General features: G+C 42.6%; 1 protein-coding gene across 1 annotated transcript in view; it reads left to right on the top strand.

Annotated features, from left to right (window-relative positions):
* The window catches only part of LOC146859903 (kinesin-like protein KIF18A), a 391179-nt gene that overhangs the window by 104111 nt on the left and 272867 nt on the right, over positions 1-14201 (top strand). The window contains exon 5 of the mRNA XM_085643641.1: positions 3091-3201. Within this exon, the coding sequence (XP_085499767.1) occupies positions 3091-3201 (111 nt within the window). The remainder of the gene's footprint in view (positions 1-3090; positions 3202-14201) is intronic.

Here is a 14201-nt window from a genome sequence, read left to right as displayed (position 1 = left end):
AATGGCATGGTGAGCAAAAAAACGATGGATTTAGGCCCAGATCTCTGTACTGGGGTGAATGTATGACATTGTTCTGCATTCTGTCCATCAATTGTTGTTTTTGCATTTGACTACTATAATGTACAAAATGATATGGATGCATTTAAGGTTGATTGTATTTGAAAAACTACAATAAATAACAATTTTAAAAAGTGCACTTGTAAGAATTCTTTTTCTTACTGAAGTTATAATAGAATCTAATTCTATCTGTGAATTTGCTTTGTAAAACTAATTGGAATGGTCACTTTGTTATTTTCCTATGTTTAGATATGAAAAGGTGTTTTATTTTAGTCCTGTTCTTTGAAAATGTATATTTATCTATACAGTGAAAACTGAATTTTCAGTGAAGCATACTTTTTTCAGTGCCTAGTATGTCCCACTTTAATATATTAAGCACCCAGGCCTGTGGGTTTACAAGTCACACTTGTTGGCTCATGTAGCTAATATTTAAATTGTAATATTGTTCCTCACCTTTTGTTGCTGCTGGGGTTTTAAAATGCACCCTAAACCGAGCACAATGAAGCTCCATGGCGCTATACATTTTTGTCATATAAGTAGGTGATGTAAATACACAGCCTACGTATGACATTTAACTTCCACACCACTGTTGTATTTTCTGCAGCAGCTTGTTAAGGCCATACACCAGTTGGGTGAAACTAACTTTACAGTACAGTTGTACAAACAGAATAGACGCACCTCCGATGCTCTCTGTCTAGCACTGATTTAGCATGTCTAAGATCTATCACTTCTAGGACCCCCTCTCACCTCCAATTCACCAGCGCCAGGATGCTCCTCGCGGAGTGACAGATTGCGCTTTACAAATTCCGACTTACATTAAAATGGCACTAAATGGCAGTTTAACAGTGCACAATCACAGCACAAAGTAGGATCCATAGAAAGGCAAACAATCTGGGGAGACCATGCACAAAATGGGATTTCTTACATCACTCCTTGAGATGAGTCGGTGAGGATATATCACCTCGATCCCTCGAAGAAGACATAGAAAAATGCTTTGACCTGTCTCCAAGGAGGGAGCAATCCTCGCGTGCCAGCTTGTCATACAACCGATAAAATGAGTGAATTCCACCATTTTCCATCCATCTACAAACCAGTCATCCATGACATCCCTTCAGAAAAGAGCGCTCCTAACAGTAGCTGCTCCCACACTGGCCTTGCCAAAATCACCCTCGTTGATGATCTGTAGGATGACCTTTCGTAAGGCCCAGAAACTGAGTGTCCTACCACTTCGATATGTCACTGGCATTACTAGGCCATTGTTACCTTCACAATCTTCACTTTGTAAAGCCACTGCTGAGTCCTGGCTAAGAAACAGAAGAGGAGGATTATGTGGTAAAGTAAAGTGACAAAGGCCCCCATAGATCAGCGTAAAGCCCTGTCTAGTTTACAGGTCAAGCGCACATATGTTGAAGATTTTGGCCAAGATACACTAAAAGAACGCCGAGCGGCAGATTGTTTGCATGACCCTTTTTTCCATATTTAGGGCAACCAGTATAGGCAATGTCACAAAACTAGGCATGAAGGGAGATACAGCTCTTAATATGACAACTGGCCTTAGTACCGGAGCTGCCGCTGCATGCCCCTTCCCTCACGTCAATAATACCTTTTCAATTAGACCTTCGTTCCTGGGAGGCCGCCTTAAAAAAGGTTCATGCCTAGGGGTACATAATGCTGGGGTCTTTAGCAGGTCTCAATTGTGACGGTCTGGAGAGTAAGTCGATTTTAGGGTAACCATGATGTCAGTCTGGGGCATGTCTGGTACCACTGATTGCTTTGACTACCTTGACACGGACAACATCGGGATAGGTCTACCCACTTAATCCACTTTTATACACAAAATGCAACTGCTATTTCCTGCTAATATAATGTATGGGAAATGATTTACGCATGTGAATCAGTGGCATATTAGATCTGGATGAATGCTTGGTTTTAAGCTTTAAAACAAGCACATGAACAAATAGTCAAAAATCTTTATTTCAGCAGATTTGACATAAAAAGCATTACAAAAAAAAATCATAGTGTATATTAACATAAATACATTTGGGCGTAAATGGCAATTGTTATCATTAAAACAATAAAAAGCTTGAATTTAAAATATTAAAACGGTTAATCTCTGCCTTATGAAGCAAAGGAGTCAAAAGGTGCTCCTCTGTCCTGAATATAAGGGATAAAATAAATTGTCTTTTGCTCTACTTTGTGCCATTGTTACAATGACATGGTGGTAAGTGCGCTGCCACAAGCATTGTGTAGGAAAAGCTGCTTTAAAATGAAGACGATATTGGCCATTTTCAATCTAACCCTAAGATGCTTCAATAAATGTAACCGTTGAAATTTGCAGGAAATGCTGGACTGTTCATGTTTGAGGCACCCCTTAGCCTCTCCTCCAGACAATAGGCAGCATGGCAACATTTTACAAAAAACTTAGCATTTAACTGCATATTATTTGGGGACGCAAACCTCTCTTTTAGGCCTAATTTATGAAAGGCATATTTTGCGTACATGATACAAGGTATCTTGTTTGTGTTATCCAAAGATAAGCAGTCTAACATGCATAGTTTCAACACACTTGCTTCCGGGTTTTGCCAACACTTAATCCATAATAGGAGTGGATCGGCCCAACACCTCGTGGCATATAAAGTTTGCGGAATATTTTGCAACTGCGAGCATCCTGCGTGTGAAACCATTTTTCATGTATTGGAGCATATTTGCTTTTTGGTAACCCCATATCCCTGTCCCATATAGAGATGCGGAGTTGCATTTAGATTTATACAAACCTATGATTCTGCAAGGGGTTCCCCTTGAAAGATCCCCCAACAATTGTCTCCATAAATGCTTCTGATTTTGATGTGTATGCCTTATTTAAAGCACATTTCGCATTTTTCACATTAACCATGGTATTTAAACATTTTTTTCTACTTTTGTCTGAAGAGCATTCTAAATAAATTATTGAACATGTGAACTTAAAAACATATTATGGTTACAGTTGTGTAACAAAATAATATTAATATTTTGTGTTCTGTCTTAACTTCTCAGCCGAAGTCTGCAGAGGAGATCCTTCAAATGCTGGATTATGGAAACAGAAATCGAACACAGCACCCCACTGACATGAATGCCACTTCTTCGCGCTCTCATGCGGTTCTGCAGGTAGGCAGTATTCTAGATTCATGCATGATGCCTGGCCAGGAAACTGGAGTAATGTATCCTTCAGCACAATGTTGAAAATTAATTGCGATGAAATATGTGACGGATCTACATGCTATTCGTCATTGTTTGATTTCTACAACGGATCATCAAATTTGATTAATACATTGCTTTCAGATCATTTGGAATCCCAGCAACTGTTGTGTCCGTTGTGTGTTCTTTTCTGTCAGCAAGTGTCCAGATTATTTACCAATTATCTTCATTACTCCGATTCTGCTTTTCTCACCCTTTCCTTACTTAAATGAGGCTTAGTCTCTCCTTTGCAAGCTGTGTTTAAGTCCATGTATAATGGTTACTCCCCTAACATTAACTCCACTGCTCGATTTTTCCTCTTTCTGAATTTTCTAGTCTGCGTATCAGATTGCTGATAAAGCCCGACGGGAAGGTAGAAGGGTTCTAATTTCTGGGACGAGGAAAGAAGAATCCGATAATGATTTACTGGGAAAGTACTGGTATTTACTGAGGGAGTAACTTGGGCCTTCCTAGTTCCATTCATTACTTAAGTGAGGAGTTACCTATCATGTATACTTTCATCACAGTCTGATAGACATAGCAGTAAAAGCATAGCAATGTATCCAAGAATGCTGAAACCATATCCGAAATTATCACACCCATGAATGACCACATAGAAAGCATGTGTTCTAGGAAATAAGGGAGACCTAGGATACCGGTACCATGGGAATCAGTATTTTAAGGAATAAGGGTCCCTTACTATAAATTATATTAGTCTATATTGCATACAAATATGATATAGTCTGTTAACTGTCCAACTGGAATAACAAATGCATTTATTAGAACATGCAGCACATTAACAAAAAGCGGGAAAGACAACAAAAAAGTTGGAAAAAAACAAATTTTAGGACTCAGACATTTTACATGTGACTCTAAAAAAGGCAAGCTAATCCTGTCACATATTGTAAACCGTAACAATGCCGCATATTTAATTGTATATAATTTCTAGGGGTCCTGGTACTGTTAGTCGATGACGTTTCGATTCCATCAAGGAGTATTGGAACCATCATCAGGACATAAGGATTATGCCTGAGATGTACTATGCCAAGAGAAAGGTGTTGAGCAATTGGAATATGAAGTAAGGGTGAGAGCCCTAATCATCCCGAAGCGGCACAGTAAGAGCTGAATATGATCAATTTGCCATTACGCTGGCGCGGGGTATGGTTGCCTGACAACTAGAGTCTCAATAGACTGTTCGCTACAAACACCACAAGCGTTTTATCATATTCAGATCTTGCTGTGCTGCTTTGTGATGATTAGGGCTCTCATAGACGTTGATCAGACCTCCCAGAAAAGAGAAGAGTCATAAGGTAAGAGTAGATGGCAGTCAGCTCCTTGCCTCTTAGATTAAGTTGAGATCCTCTTTCTTATCCCCGCGTGTTTTGTTGTGCGTTTTCCAACCATGTAGCGTGTACATCACGGCGGATGGAATTTACTGCATTGGATCTGAAGTTAGGCGCTAAGTGATAAGACGCTCGAGCAAGGTACGAAGTACGATCACTTGGGTGACAGAGCGGTTCTTTATCTTATTTTACACAGTGGGGCTTATTTGAACCTTTCTTTTTTATAGTTGGGTCAGGGGTCGTTCCCCCCACGCTCCACCGCCGATAAGCATGTTGGTTTCATGCAGGGTGCGCTGAGAGAGGTGTTGTAGCTAAGGTCAGTGTAGAGTTTTTCAGATTGTACAATGAGAGATCCTTTATATTAGAAACGCTAGTATATGTGATTATGGTAAGCAGAACCACAGGCAGTACCAATGATTCTATTTATTGTCACATACGGTGAAACACACACGTCTTTGAAATTCACGTTACACTGGATTCGGTGGTCCTTTCGTGGTGGTGGGACTTTCTGTATCTTGGTTTGGTGATCAGGGGATTGAGACCTGTAAGTATATATCGGCAAGGGAAATTTTTGGCGATTCTGTACTTTATATGTTATTAGAGTTTGTTTTTCTTTATGTAGAGTGCTGCTGTTGTTTTTGTCCTGAAGAGGCCAAAAGAAATAGATCGGCTGAAACGCGACCGCATCGACAGTTTTGTTGTACAGAAGGACCGCAAATCAACTGAACTTTTTGTGGATTTAACAGTCTTACATTGCTTTTTTGAATCCTTGGAGAGAGACTTTCCTTTACGCAATGTATGAGCCTTCTGGGTAGTCCACACTATTTAAAGGTGGCTCCACAATAGGAAATATTTCACGGTGGACAGTAGCGTTAGTTTGTTATTATTTCAGAGGTGTTGTTTGTACATATATGTTCTTTTTATATGCTCAGCGATAAAATGACAAAAAGAAAATGTGAATATATACACATATGATAGGATAATTAAAGGTGTCCTTGTTTAAAAATATTCTTCTATCTTTTCCTCCTTACCAATTTTCTTCAAATTGTGTTTCAGATACCCAGGTAATAGGAGGGTTATTGATGGGTATACCCCTATCTAACAGAATCTCATAAATTGGAGGCAGATTATTAAAACCAACCATTTATGCTTCAATTATAGAGCTTCTTCTATTGCCCTGAAAAGGAATAACTAAATTAAGCATCTTGTTCTCTCAGCTTCCAGATGGACAGACTCAAGTGACTGAGGGGAGCTAAAGTAAGGGATGGATGATTTTAAAGGAGTTGGGAATAATGGGATAATCCAATACTTTCCTACAGCAAGGAGTTGAAGCAATTCAAACTTCTAACAAATTAACCGAACTATTGGATAAGAAGGAAACCATACTGCTAGACTGTTCAGCCTTAGGGTGGTCGTCCTCCAAACATTTTGCGTTCTCCCCTACTGTTTTGCTTAATTTGTTTTTGTTGACCTTTGGTATACCCAGGGCCAGTAAATTAAATGCTACCAGTGGGCCTTCAGCACTTATTGTGCCACCCACTTGGTAACCCCTTAAAACATTTCTCAGGCCAGCCTGTGTGTAGTTTTAAAAAGCCAATTCGACGAGGTAAAATAAACCCTTTGCCAAACCTAAAACTCCCCTTTTAATACATTAGTCACACCCTAAATAGCCCACAAAACGGTGCATTGCATTAAAAAAGTTGGACATGAACATTTACGTTCTGGTGTCCTGGTAGTGAAAAACTCACAAATTCGATTTTCACTACTTTGAGGCCTACTTTACCCATAAGATAGCATTGGGATACCTTATTACATGCTAAAGTTTATTTGGGAACAGTTAGTGTTAAAGAGATTCTGCCCAAAACCAGAACTATGTGCAGGTCATAGGACCTTAGTGTATAAGGGACTGAGTCATCCTACTACCTTAGTACCCATGAGCCCAGGACCGACTAGCTATAGTGTCTCACTTGCTCTGCTACTCACTCACAGAGAAATGGTTAGACACCCCAGAACACAACACTCCCAGATCTCTCAGGAATCACAGTAACAAGACACACCCTTTCGCTCGCACTCTTGTACTTGTCCATAATAAGATCTGACAGACACGAAACAGTTTAAAATATTTATTTTGACTAACGTACCCTAACATGCAGTATACGTGCCACAACAAGCAGGAAAAGACATAGTTTAAATACAGTCAGCATAGCAGCTAGTACATATATCATGAAAGGGGATATCATCATGAAAAGACAATAGAGCCTAACCTCCCTCCCCTTGCTAAGAAGAAGTATTATATATTAGGAGATCTCTGGACTTAGTCAGAATACCCAATACCTTATCCTATAGATGGTACATTTTCTTCATAGGTGCTGTCTCGTTCTTCTCCCTGGAAAGGTCCCTCTCAAAGTCCGTGCTACCTATTGGTGCATTCCAATAAAACCAAAGTACGTTGTCCAAATAACAGCTGCATTAGTATGCTTTGTCTAAGGGCTAAGGCCTGGCCAGAACAAAATAACAAGGGGCATTGTTGTTCGACCTTGCTCACAATGTTCAGTTAAAATTCCAGGAACCTGCAGAGAGTGAACACAGCGATGAGTTCTCATGTGAAAACAGCAATACAAATGTTTGCAAAAATAAAGTTGTGTAGTAACGTGTGCAAAGCAGCGGGCAAGCTGCAGCGTGCTCATGCTAACTTCGTGAAGACGACAATGTCCCCTTGGGGCATGTGACACCCTCCCCTTGGTCGGGTCGTTAGCACTGGGATAAAACAAATATCAGAGGTAAGCAGAGGCAAAGAGTCTCGGTGGTATCCCAATTAGAATATTTAGGACTCAAAATGTTTTATTTTTTTAAATGTAAAAACTAGCCAACCGGGTACCCGAAGCTATAGCCATTCACAGCAAATCTTCAGAGCCAAACATGTCGCGGTAAAAGTGAAATGCCATAAACTCCAGTATGTTGTCTGAACCTTTCATAGTAAAAAGGTATGCCATCCAATTAAGTAAGTCGAACAAGCACACATGCTCCTCATATCCGGAGGCTGTTGGGAGCATATCAGAGCAACCAGCTTTTAACTTCGATGAAACTTCGATCCAAGACGCGTTGTGCACGAGCACAGGTACTCAAGTCTGCTGTTGGTCCAAGTAGAGGATCGCACACTTGGTGCCTACCCACGAAACAGTCCTGGTCATGGGCCATCAAAGGACACATCAACGGTTCATAATCCAGGGCAGCGTGTGATGTATTGGAGAGGCAGAAATCCAGGGCCCATTGAAAAGGGCACCGGAGGCAGTAGAACACCGGGTTGCATGTAGGTAAAGTAGGCATAACGGAAGGTCAGCCAATAGTCGACGTTAAGAGCTTCTAGTTGCATCAAACCAGCCCTACCACCAATCTCACTGCCAATCCCCTGGACACCGACCCCCTCTATACCATTACTCACTCTCCTTCCTTTGACCCAAGACCCACAACACCTCCTCCTTACCTCAAGACTGGAAGCGCCAATGACCCAATGCCTCATGCTCAATCTATCCCTACGCCTAACCCCAATGATACCGTTCAGTCCCAGAACCCAGTACTCTCTCCTTCTACAGACCCTAGTCATACGCTGCTCCCTCAGATGGCTAAAAACTCTTTTAACGCAGTTACCCAACAACTGAACAGAATGGAGCAAAAAATTGACACCCTAGCTGCCGACATCCTACACCTACAACTCGACTGTCTCGACCTGTTTAAGCCACCTTGCTCATACTCTCCAGGTAGTTACTCACCTTCTCCCCACACAGCCTCTTCCATGGCCCCACCTGACCCCCCATGGCCCTCCATTCCTATGGGGAGGCAGGCTCATTGACCTAACGGAGCTCTCCACCCCATTTCAGTAATGGAAGCAGAGGAGATCAACGACTCTCCCCTCGCAACAAGCCAGAATACAGCTCCCTCTGCAATCCCCGTCATAGTTGGCACAAATAGAACCCCTAGAACAGTACACTCGCCCAGACCCCCGGCGCAATACACTTCTATCCTTACAGCACACCCTGACATTAAAACTTCCTGCCCTCTATCTTGCATGCTCCTCAACTGTAGATCAGCAGTACAACACGCCACAGACATTGCTGAAATTATACGGGGAAGAAATAGACGTAGCATTTCTCACAGAATCCTGGCTCAACGACCACTCTAACCCCATTCTAGATCTACTCTCCCTGCCAGGTTACAACATCATTAGACAGGACAGACCGCCCAAAACAGGTGGCGGACTAGTGATCGTCCACAAAGAAGGTCTACAGATTACCACATTAAAATCTGCGGAATACCGGACTCTGGAGTACCTTGGTGTCGAACTTGCAATCAAGTGCACCACGCCCATCAAATTTCACACCATCTACCATCTCCCTGGGGAGCGTGCCCTCTTCGCCGAAGAACTAACCAACCTAATAACACGCTTCTCCCTAACAGACATGAAAGACGTGTTGCTTGGCGATTTCAATATCCTCTGGAACAACACAGAAGACACCACTGCCCAGAACCTCTCCAACCTGCTTGAAATAACCAACCTCAAACAACTTTGCAATGAACCAACACACATCAAAGGAGCAACTCTGGATGTGATAATCACCAAAACTGAACTCTTCTCTCTGAGATCGATCTCTCCCATTGACTGGTCTGACCACCACCTCATATTGTTTAATATCGACTCACCTGTCAGATCACAACCAATGCGATCTGTCAAACCCAAACACTGTATCAGGAACATCAATGAAGTCCCTATCTCCGAACTTGAATCTAAGATTCATGCCCATCTACAGTTCCAGCCTACCACTATGTCGGCCGATGACCTCACAGCTCACTTTAACTCAACAATGACGGAGGTGTTAGATCAAGTAGCGCCACTCAAACTTAAACAGTTGAGATCTATCAAATCTAAATCATGGTTCAATGTGGATCTCCATGCCGAAAGACGGCAACTCAGAGTTGCGGTAAAGACTTGGAGCCAAAACCCATCAACAAGGCACCTAGTGCTACTTAGGTCTGCACGGTCAGAAAATAAAAAGCACATCTTTAGAGAAAAGGGCTCATTCTTCCGCAGCCAACTAGACCAAGCCAAGAATAGACCTAGAGAACTCTTCAACATTCTCACAAGGCAAACGAACGGCGCATCCCCTCACATAATAAAAGCGACCAATGATCGATGCAAACAAATTGCCAGCTTCTTCACAGACAAAGTCAATAAAATTGAGCAATCCTTCATCCAAACCTCCAGTACACCTCCAATCTTAACCTGCCCCCCTTTACTCACCCTCGACCAAGCAGATCTTAATCATACCAAGGACAACCAGGTCCGCTGCCAACTGAAAAAATGATGCGAATTAGTTGGACTTCGAACTTGTGTCGCAAAGTGAGGTCTTCAATATAATTGTGAGCGTAAAGCCTACCTCCCACACCATGGACCCTCTCCCAGCCACTATAGTACAAAAACTCAACCACATCATTACCCCTTTCTGGACCAAAATCATCAACTTCTCTCTCACATCAGGCGGTGTCCCAGACTCCCTTCAATTAGGGAAAATCACACCCATACTCAAAAAACCAGGGGCCTACCCCAACGATCTCAACAAACTCAGACCTATCTTCAACCTCCCGTTCCTTGCCAAAACCTTGGAAAAGTGCATATTGATGATTTCAACCTCCTTGACACCTTTCAATCTTGATTCAGGAAAGGGTGTAGCACCGAAACAGCCATGCTCAATATCTCTGATGATATCCACAGAGCCTTAGATGAAGGTGAAGCTTGTCTTCTCATCCTCATTTTCCTATTTGCGCTTTCAACACAATTAATCATCCAGCTTTACTTGAGACTTTGAAAGGCCATTCTGGCATTAATGGTACAGTACTAAGAGGGTTCGGTTCCTACCTTCAGCACTGTTCGAAACAAATTAAAATCCACTCCTGTCTCTCTAAGCCAACAAGAATCACACTTTGGGTCCCTCAAGACTCGATCCTCTACCCAGCCCTCTTCAATCTCTTCATGGAACACCTTACAATCATTCGGAAACAAGTAGGAGTTAAATATCACCTATATACAGACGACACTCTACTCTACGGCAAAATCAAATCACCCAGTGACATCCCGACACCTCAATGCCACACTAACCAAGATCCAATCCTGGTTTAACGCAAACCACTTAAAGCTGAACCCGGACAAAATGGAATTAATACTGTTTGCTACAAAAAGTAACCACCTTCCTATCCAAGACTGGCTCAAGAACTTGGATGCCCTAAACTGCTCTCTCACCCTATCTGACTTGGTTAAGTCACTAGGCATTACCCTGGACAAGAACTTATTGATGAAGGACCACATCAAAAACTCTACAAAAAGTGCGCTTTACTCACTGAAACACCTGAAGAAAATGAAACCTTTCATTCCCCAGGATGATTTCAAGATTATTGTTCAATCGCTAGTCCTATCCAAACTGGTCAGTCCTTAACATGGCAGCCCGACTCATAACTGGGGTAAAAAGGTTTGATCACATCACACCAACCCTCCACTCCCTCAACTGGCTGCCCATTGAAGGTAGCTGTATCTACAAATTGGCCTGCATCACACACAAATCCCTTCACTCACATTCCCCCAACTACCTAAACAACAAACTGGTGAAAGCTGGAAGATCCAGATCCCTGAGAAGCTCCAACTCACTTCTCATCTCCTCGAAATTGAAAAAGAAAACCACTGAGTTCCAGTCCTTTTCTGGTAACGTACCCAGGTTTCGGAACTCACTCCCGATTGACCTCAGATGCAACCCCTGCTGCCACTGCTACAAAAGGGACCTGAAACTCCTTCTCCTCAAGAAATACTTTACTGGCCAAGCCAACGAACCTTGTCTTCAATAACCTAGCGGTCTCCCTGTGCACTTGTCCATCATGGACAGGTGGATATTGGACTGTTTCAAACTCCTGAGCTTCCCCCTGCCCTTCTCTGTATGCCTAATTATAATGTGTTGCTTATATCCTATTGCACCCTTATGTCCTGCTTTGTAATGTATGCCTAATTATAATGTTTGGCTTATATCTTTATGCATCCCTATGTCATGCTATGCAATGCAACTTGTGTTCCCCTGTGTATGTAAAGCGCTCTGATACCCCCGGGTCTAGCTAGCGCTATATAAAACTTTTATAAATAAATAAGACTAAAAAGCTGCTGCATCTGATTATGGTACAGCTATTGCAGGACCGGGCTTGGTAGCACCACAGGCCGAGCAGCCATTGCAAAGCAGCAATAGAAGTAAGAGTATGCCGCAAATCGACAGGAGCCATAGGGGAAAGCGCTGTTCTAGCTTTTACTAGAGCTCGAGCAGACCTTTGTGTGAACAGTATTGGCAGTATTCCTGTGGGGGAAAAGTAATTGTACTCTGGTGTTGAATATTACTGGAGCGAACAATAGCAGTTTTTTGTCATCACACAAAACCTATTTTATTTGTGGAAATAAGGGATATTACCTTCTACCTATTGGTTGGTCGGGTACATGTTTTGTGTCCTTTTTGCTACCACCTGTGTTCTTAGCACCTGTATCCTACCATAAAGACTATAAACTGTACAATGACATTTCCAAGGGCCGATTTAAGAGGACAATAAATCACGATGAGGTGGATCAGACTAATTCTGCATTGCTGTGTACGTTGACTTTAATTTGGGGCTGTTCTTCGTTGGTGCGGCCTTAAACAGCAGAAAGATCAGACGCTTGACAAGTGTTGTAGAGGCTGTAACCAGTCAGACGGCTATGGCCCTTGGGAATCTCACTGAAGAACTGCAAATTGCGAGGATTGTGGCGCTCCAAAACAGGATGGTCCTCGACGTGGTTCTGGCCGACCGTGGTGGAGCATGTCTACCGTGGTGGAGCATTCCGCATCATCGGAAGTAGCTGCTGTGTCTACATCCCTGACCACACTCCTTCAGTTTTTGAAGCGATTTCTAAGCTGCACAAAATAGCCTCTGAAATCCATTAGGATTCAGGGAAATGGACTTTGACTGGATGGTTGTGGACTTTGTTCACTACCTGGGGCTGGAAACAGTCCTATGTATATTGTTTTGCGATCCTTTCTTCCTGCTACTTATGTATACAATGTGGCCCAATGCTCTGTCCCCTCTGTATTTCTACCTGCACCTCATGTATACCAGCTAAACAAAATGCCAAGAATGTAAATGCTCGACTAGTAACAGACCAAGAAATTAGTGAGTTAATGTCGATTGACGTCCTTGATATCTTCCATGCTCCTTCTAAATCATAGAGATGTCTTCAGCTAATGCTAAAAGGGCTGTCTGTGGAAATCGAAAATAATGGCTGTTAGCATGAGCTGAAGCCATTTTGGTTGTGTCGTCCATTTTGTTAGCCATGTGATTCTTCCGTCTTCACTGTTGCTTGCCTTTCTATTCTGCTTGAGTCATCCGCTTTAGTTAACTCCTTCTATTCTAAGCTCAAGCAATGTATGAGCTCAGAGAGGCCTGTAGCTGCTAGAATGCACCTGTTTGAAAATGTAACTGTCCATCATGTCTTACTGATGTAAGCAATTCTGTTTCCCCTCCCACTTCACAGACTAAGTGATATCCATCTGCCCATGTTTGTCGATAACTAGTTCTGTGAAGAACTGTACCTTTTATTTGAGTCTCCATGCTAACTCCACAACAAATACAGTATATAAGGCCCATGGTCTGTGTATTCAAGCCACTACCTCCTGGAACACTTGAGGGTGTTGTATGCACGTGGTCGCACTCATGAGTGAATAAACTTGTTATTTTTTTATTCCAGCTTCAGTGCCAGTCTCTTCTTTGTTGGTTTAAGGACCCGTGGACAGATAAGGATGAACCCCTGCACCGGTGGGCCCCTAAAAAGGCTAATTTCCACAGTATTACTCATAAAACACATCAGAGCATAATCACATATATACACTGTGACACCTGGCCCTAGGTATCACTTTACAGGGGATTATGTACACTTACAGGGCCAATTGGGCCACTGTCATCACCATTTGCACATAAGTAGTAAAAATAAACACAACCAGTAACTACTGGTGAGGGTACACTTAGCATGAATACATTAGACATAAAATATCCTTGCCAGTGCATCAGACCCAAAACACATCATGCCCCTTCCTAGGAATAATCATAACTGCACCTAGTGCAAAGCAACCAGTAACTAATGGTCAAACACTGTACTCCGCACAAATCACATTATGCATAAAACACATTAGACATAAACCAGCAGTGCACCACAGTCACACTGGTAACGTGCACACATCACCTTTAGGGCTTTGCTCCCCACCAGGATGCAAAGTGTTCTCAAGGCCAACTGACCTTTCTCTGAGGCCCATCTTGGGCTGTCCCAAATGCCCTCTGTCCCACAAAGTCAGGGCTCTACGAGTATGTGGCTTTCGGCTGCCACTGCAGCAGGGTACAGGCCTGACTTCGGCCTATTTTCTCCTTGCACTGCAAATCTCTGGCAGCCCACAGCTCATGAGAACTCTGCTTCTCCTCGCTGTCTAGGTCATGCCTACAATCAGGTGAAGACTGTGCCTGACTACCGGCGGCTCCGCAGAC

Source organism: Triturus cristatus, chromosome 3_1 (assembly GCF_964204655.1).
Source record: "Triturus cristatus chromosome 3_1, aTriCri1.1, whole genome shotgun sequence".
In the NCBI taxonomy this organism is placed as follows: domain Eukaryota; kingdom Metazoa; phylum Chordata; class Amphibia; order Caudata; family Salamandridae; genus Triturus; species Triturus cristatus.
The sequence above is the reverse complement of the archived record's forward strand: the minus strand, read 5'-3'. Positions and strand labels throughout refer to the sequence as shown.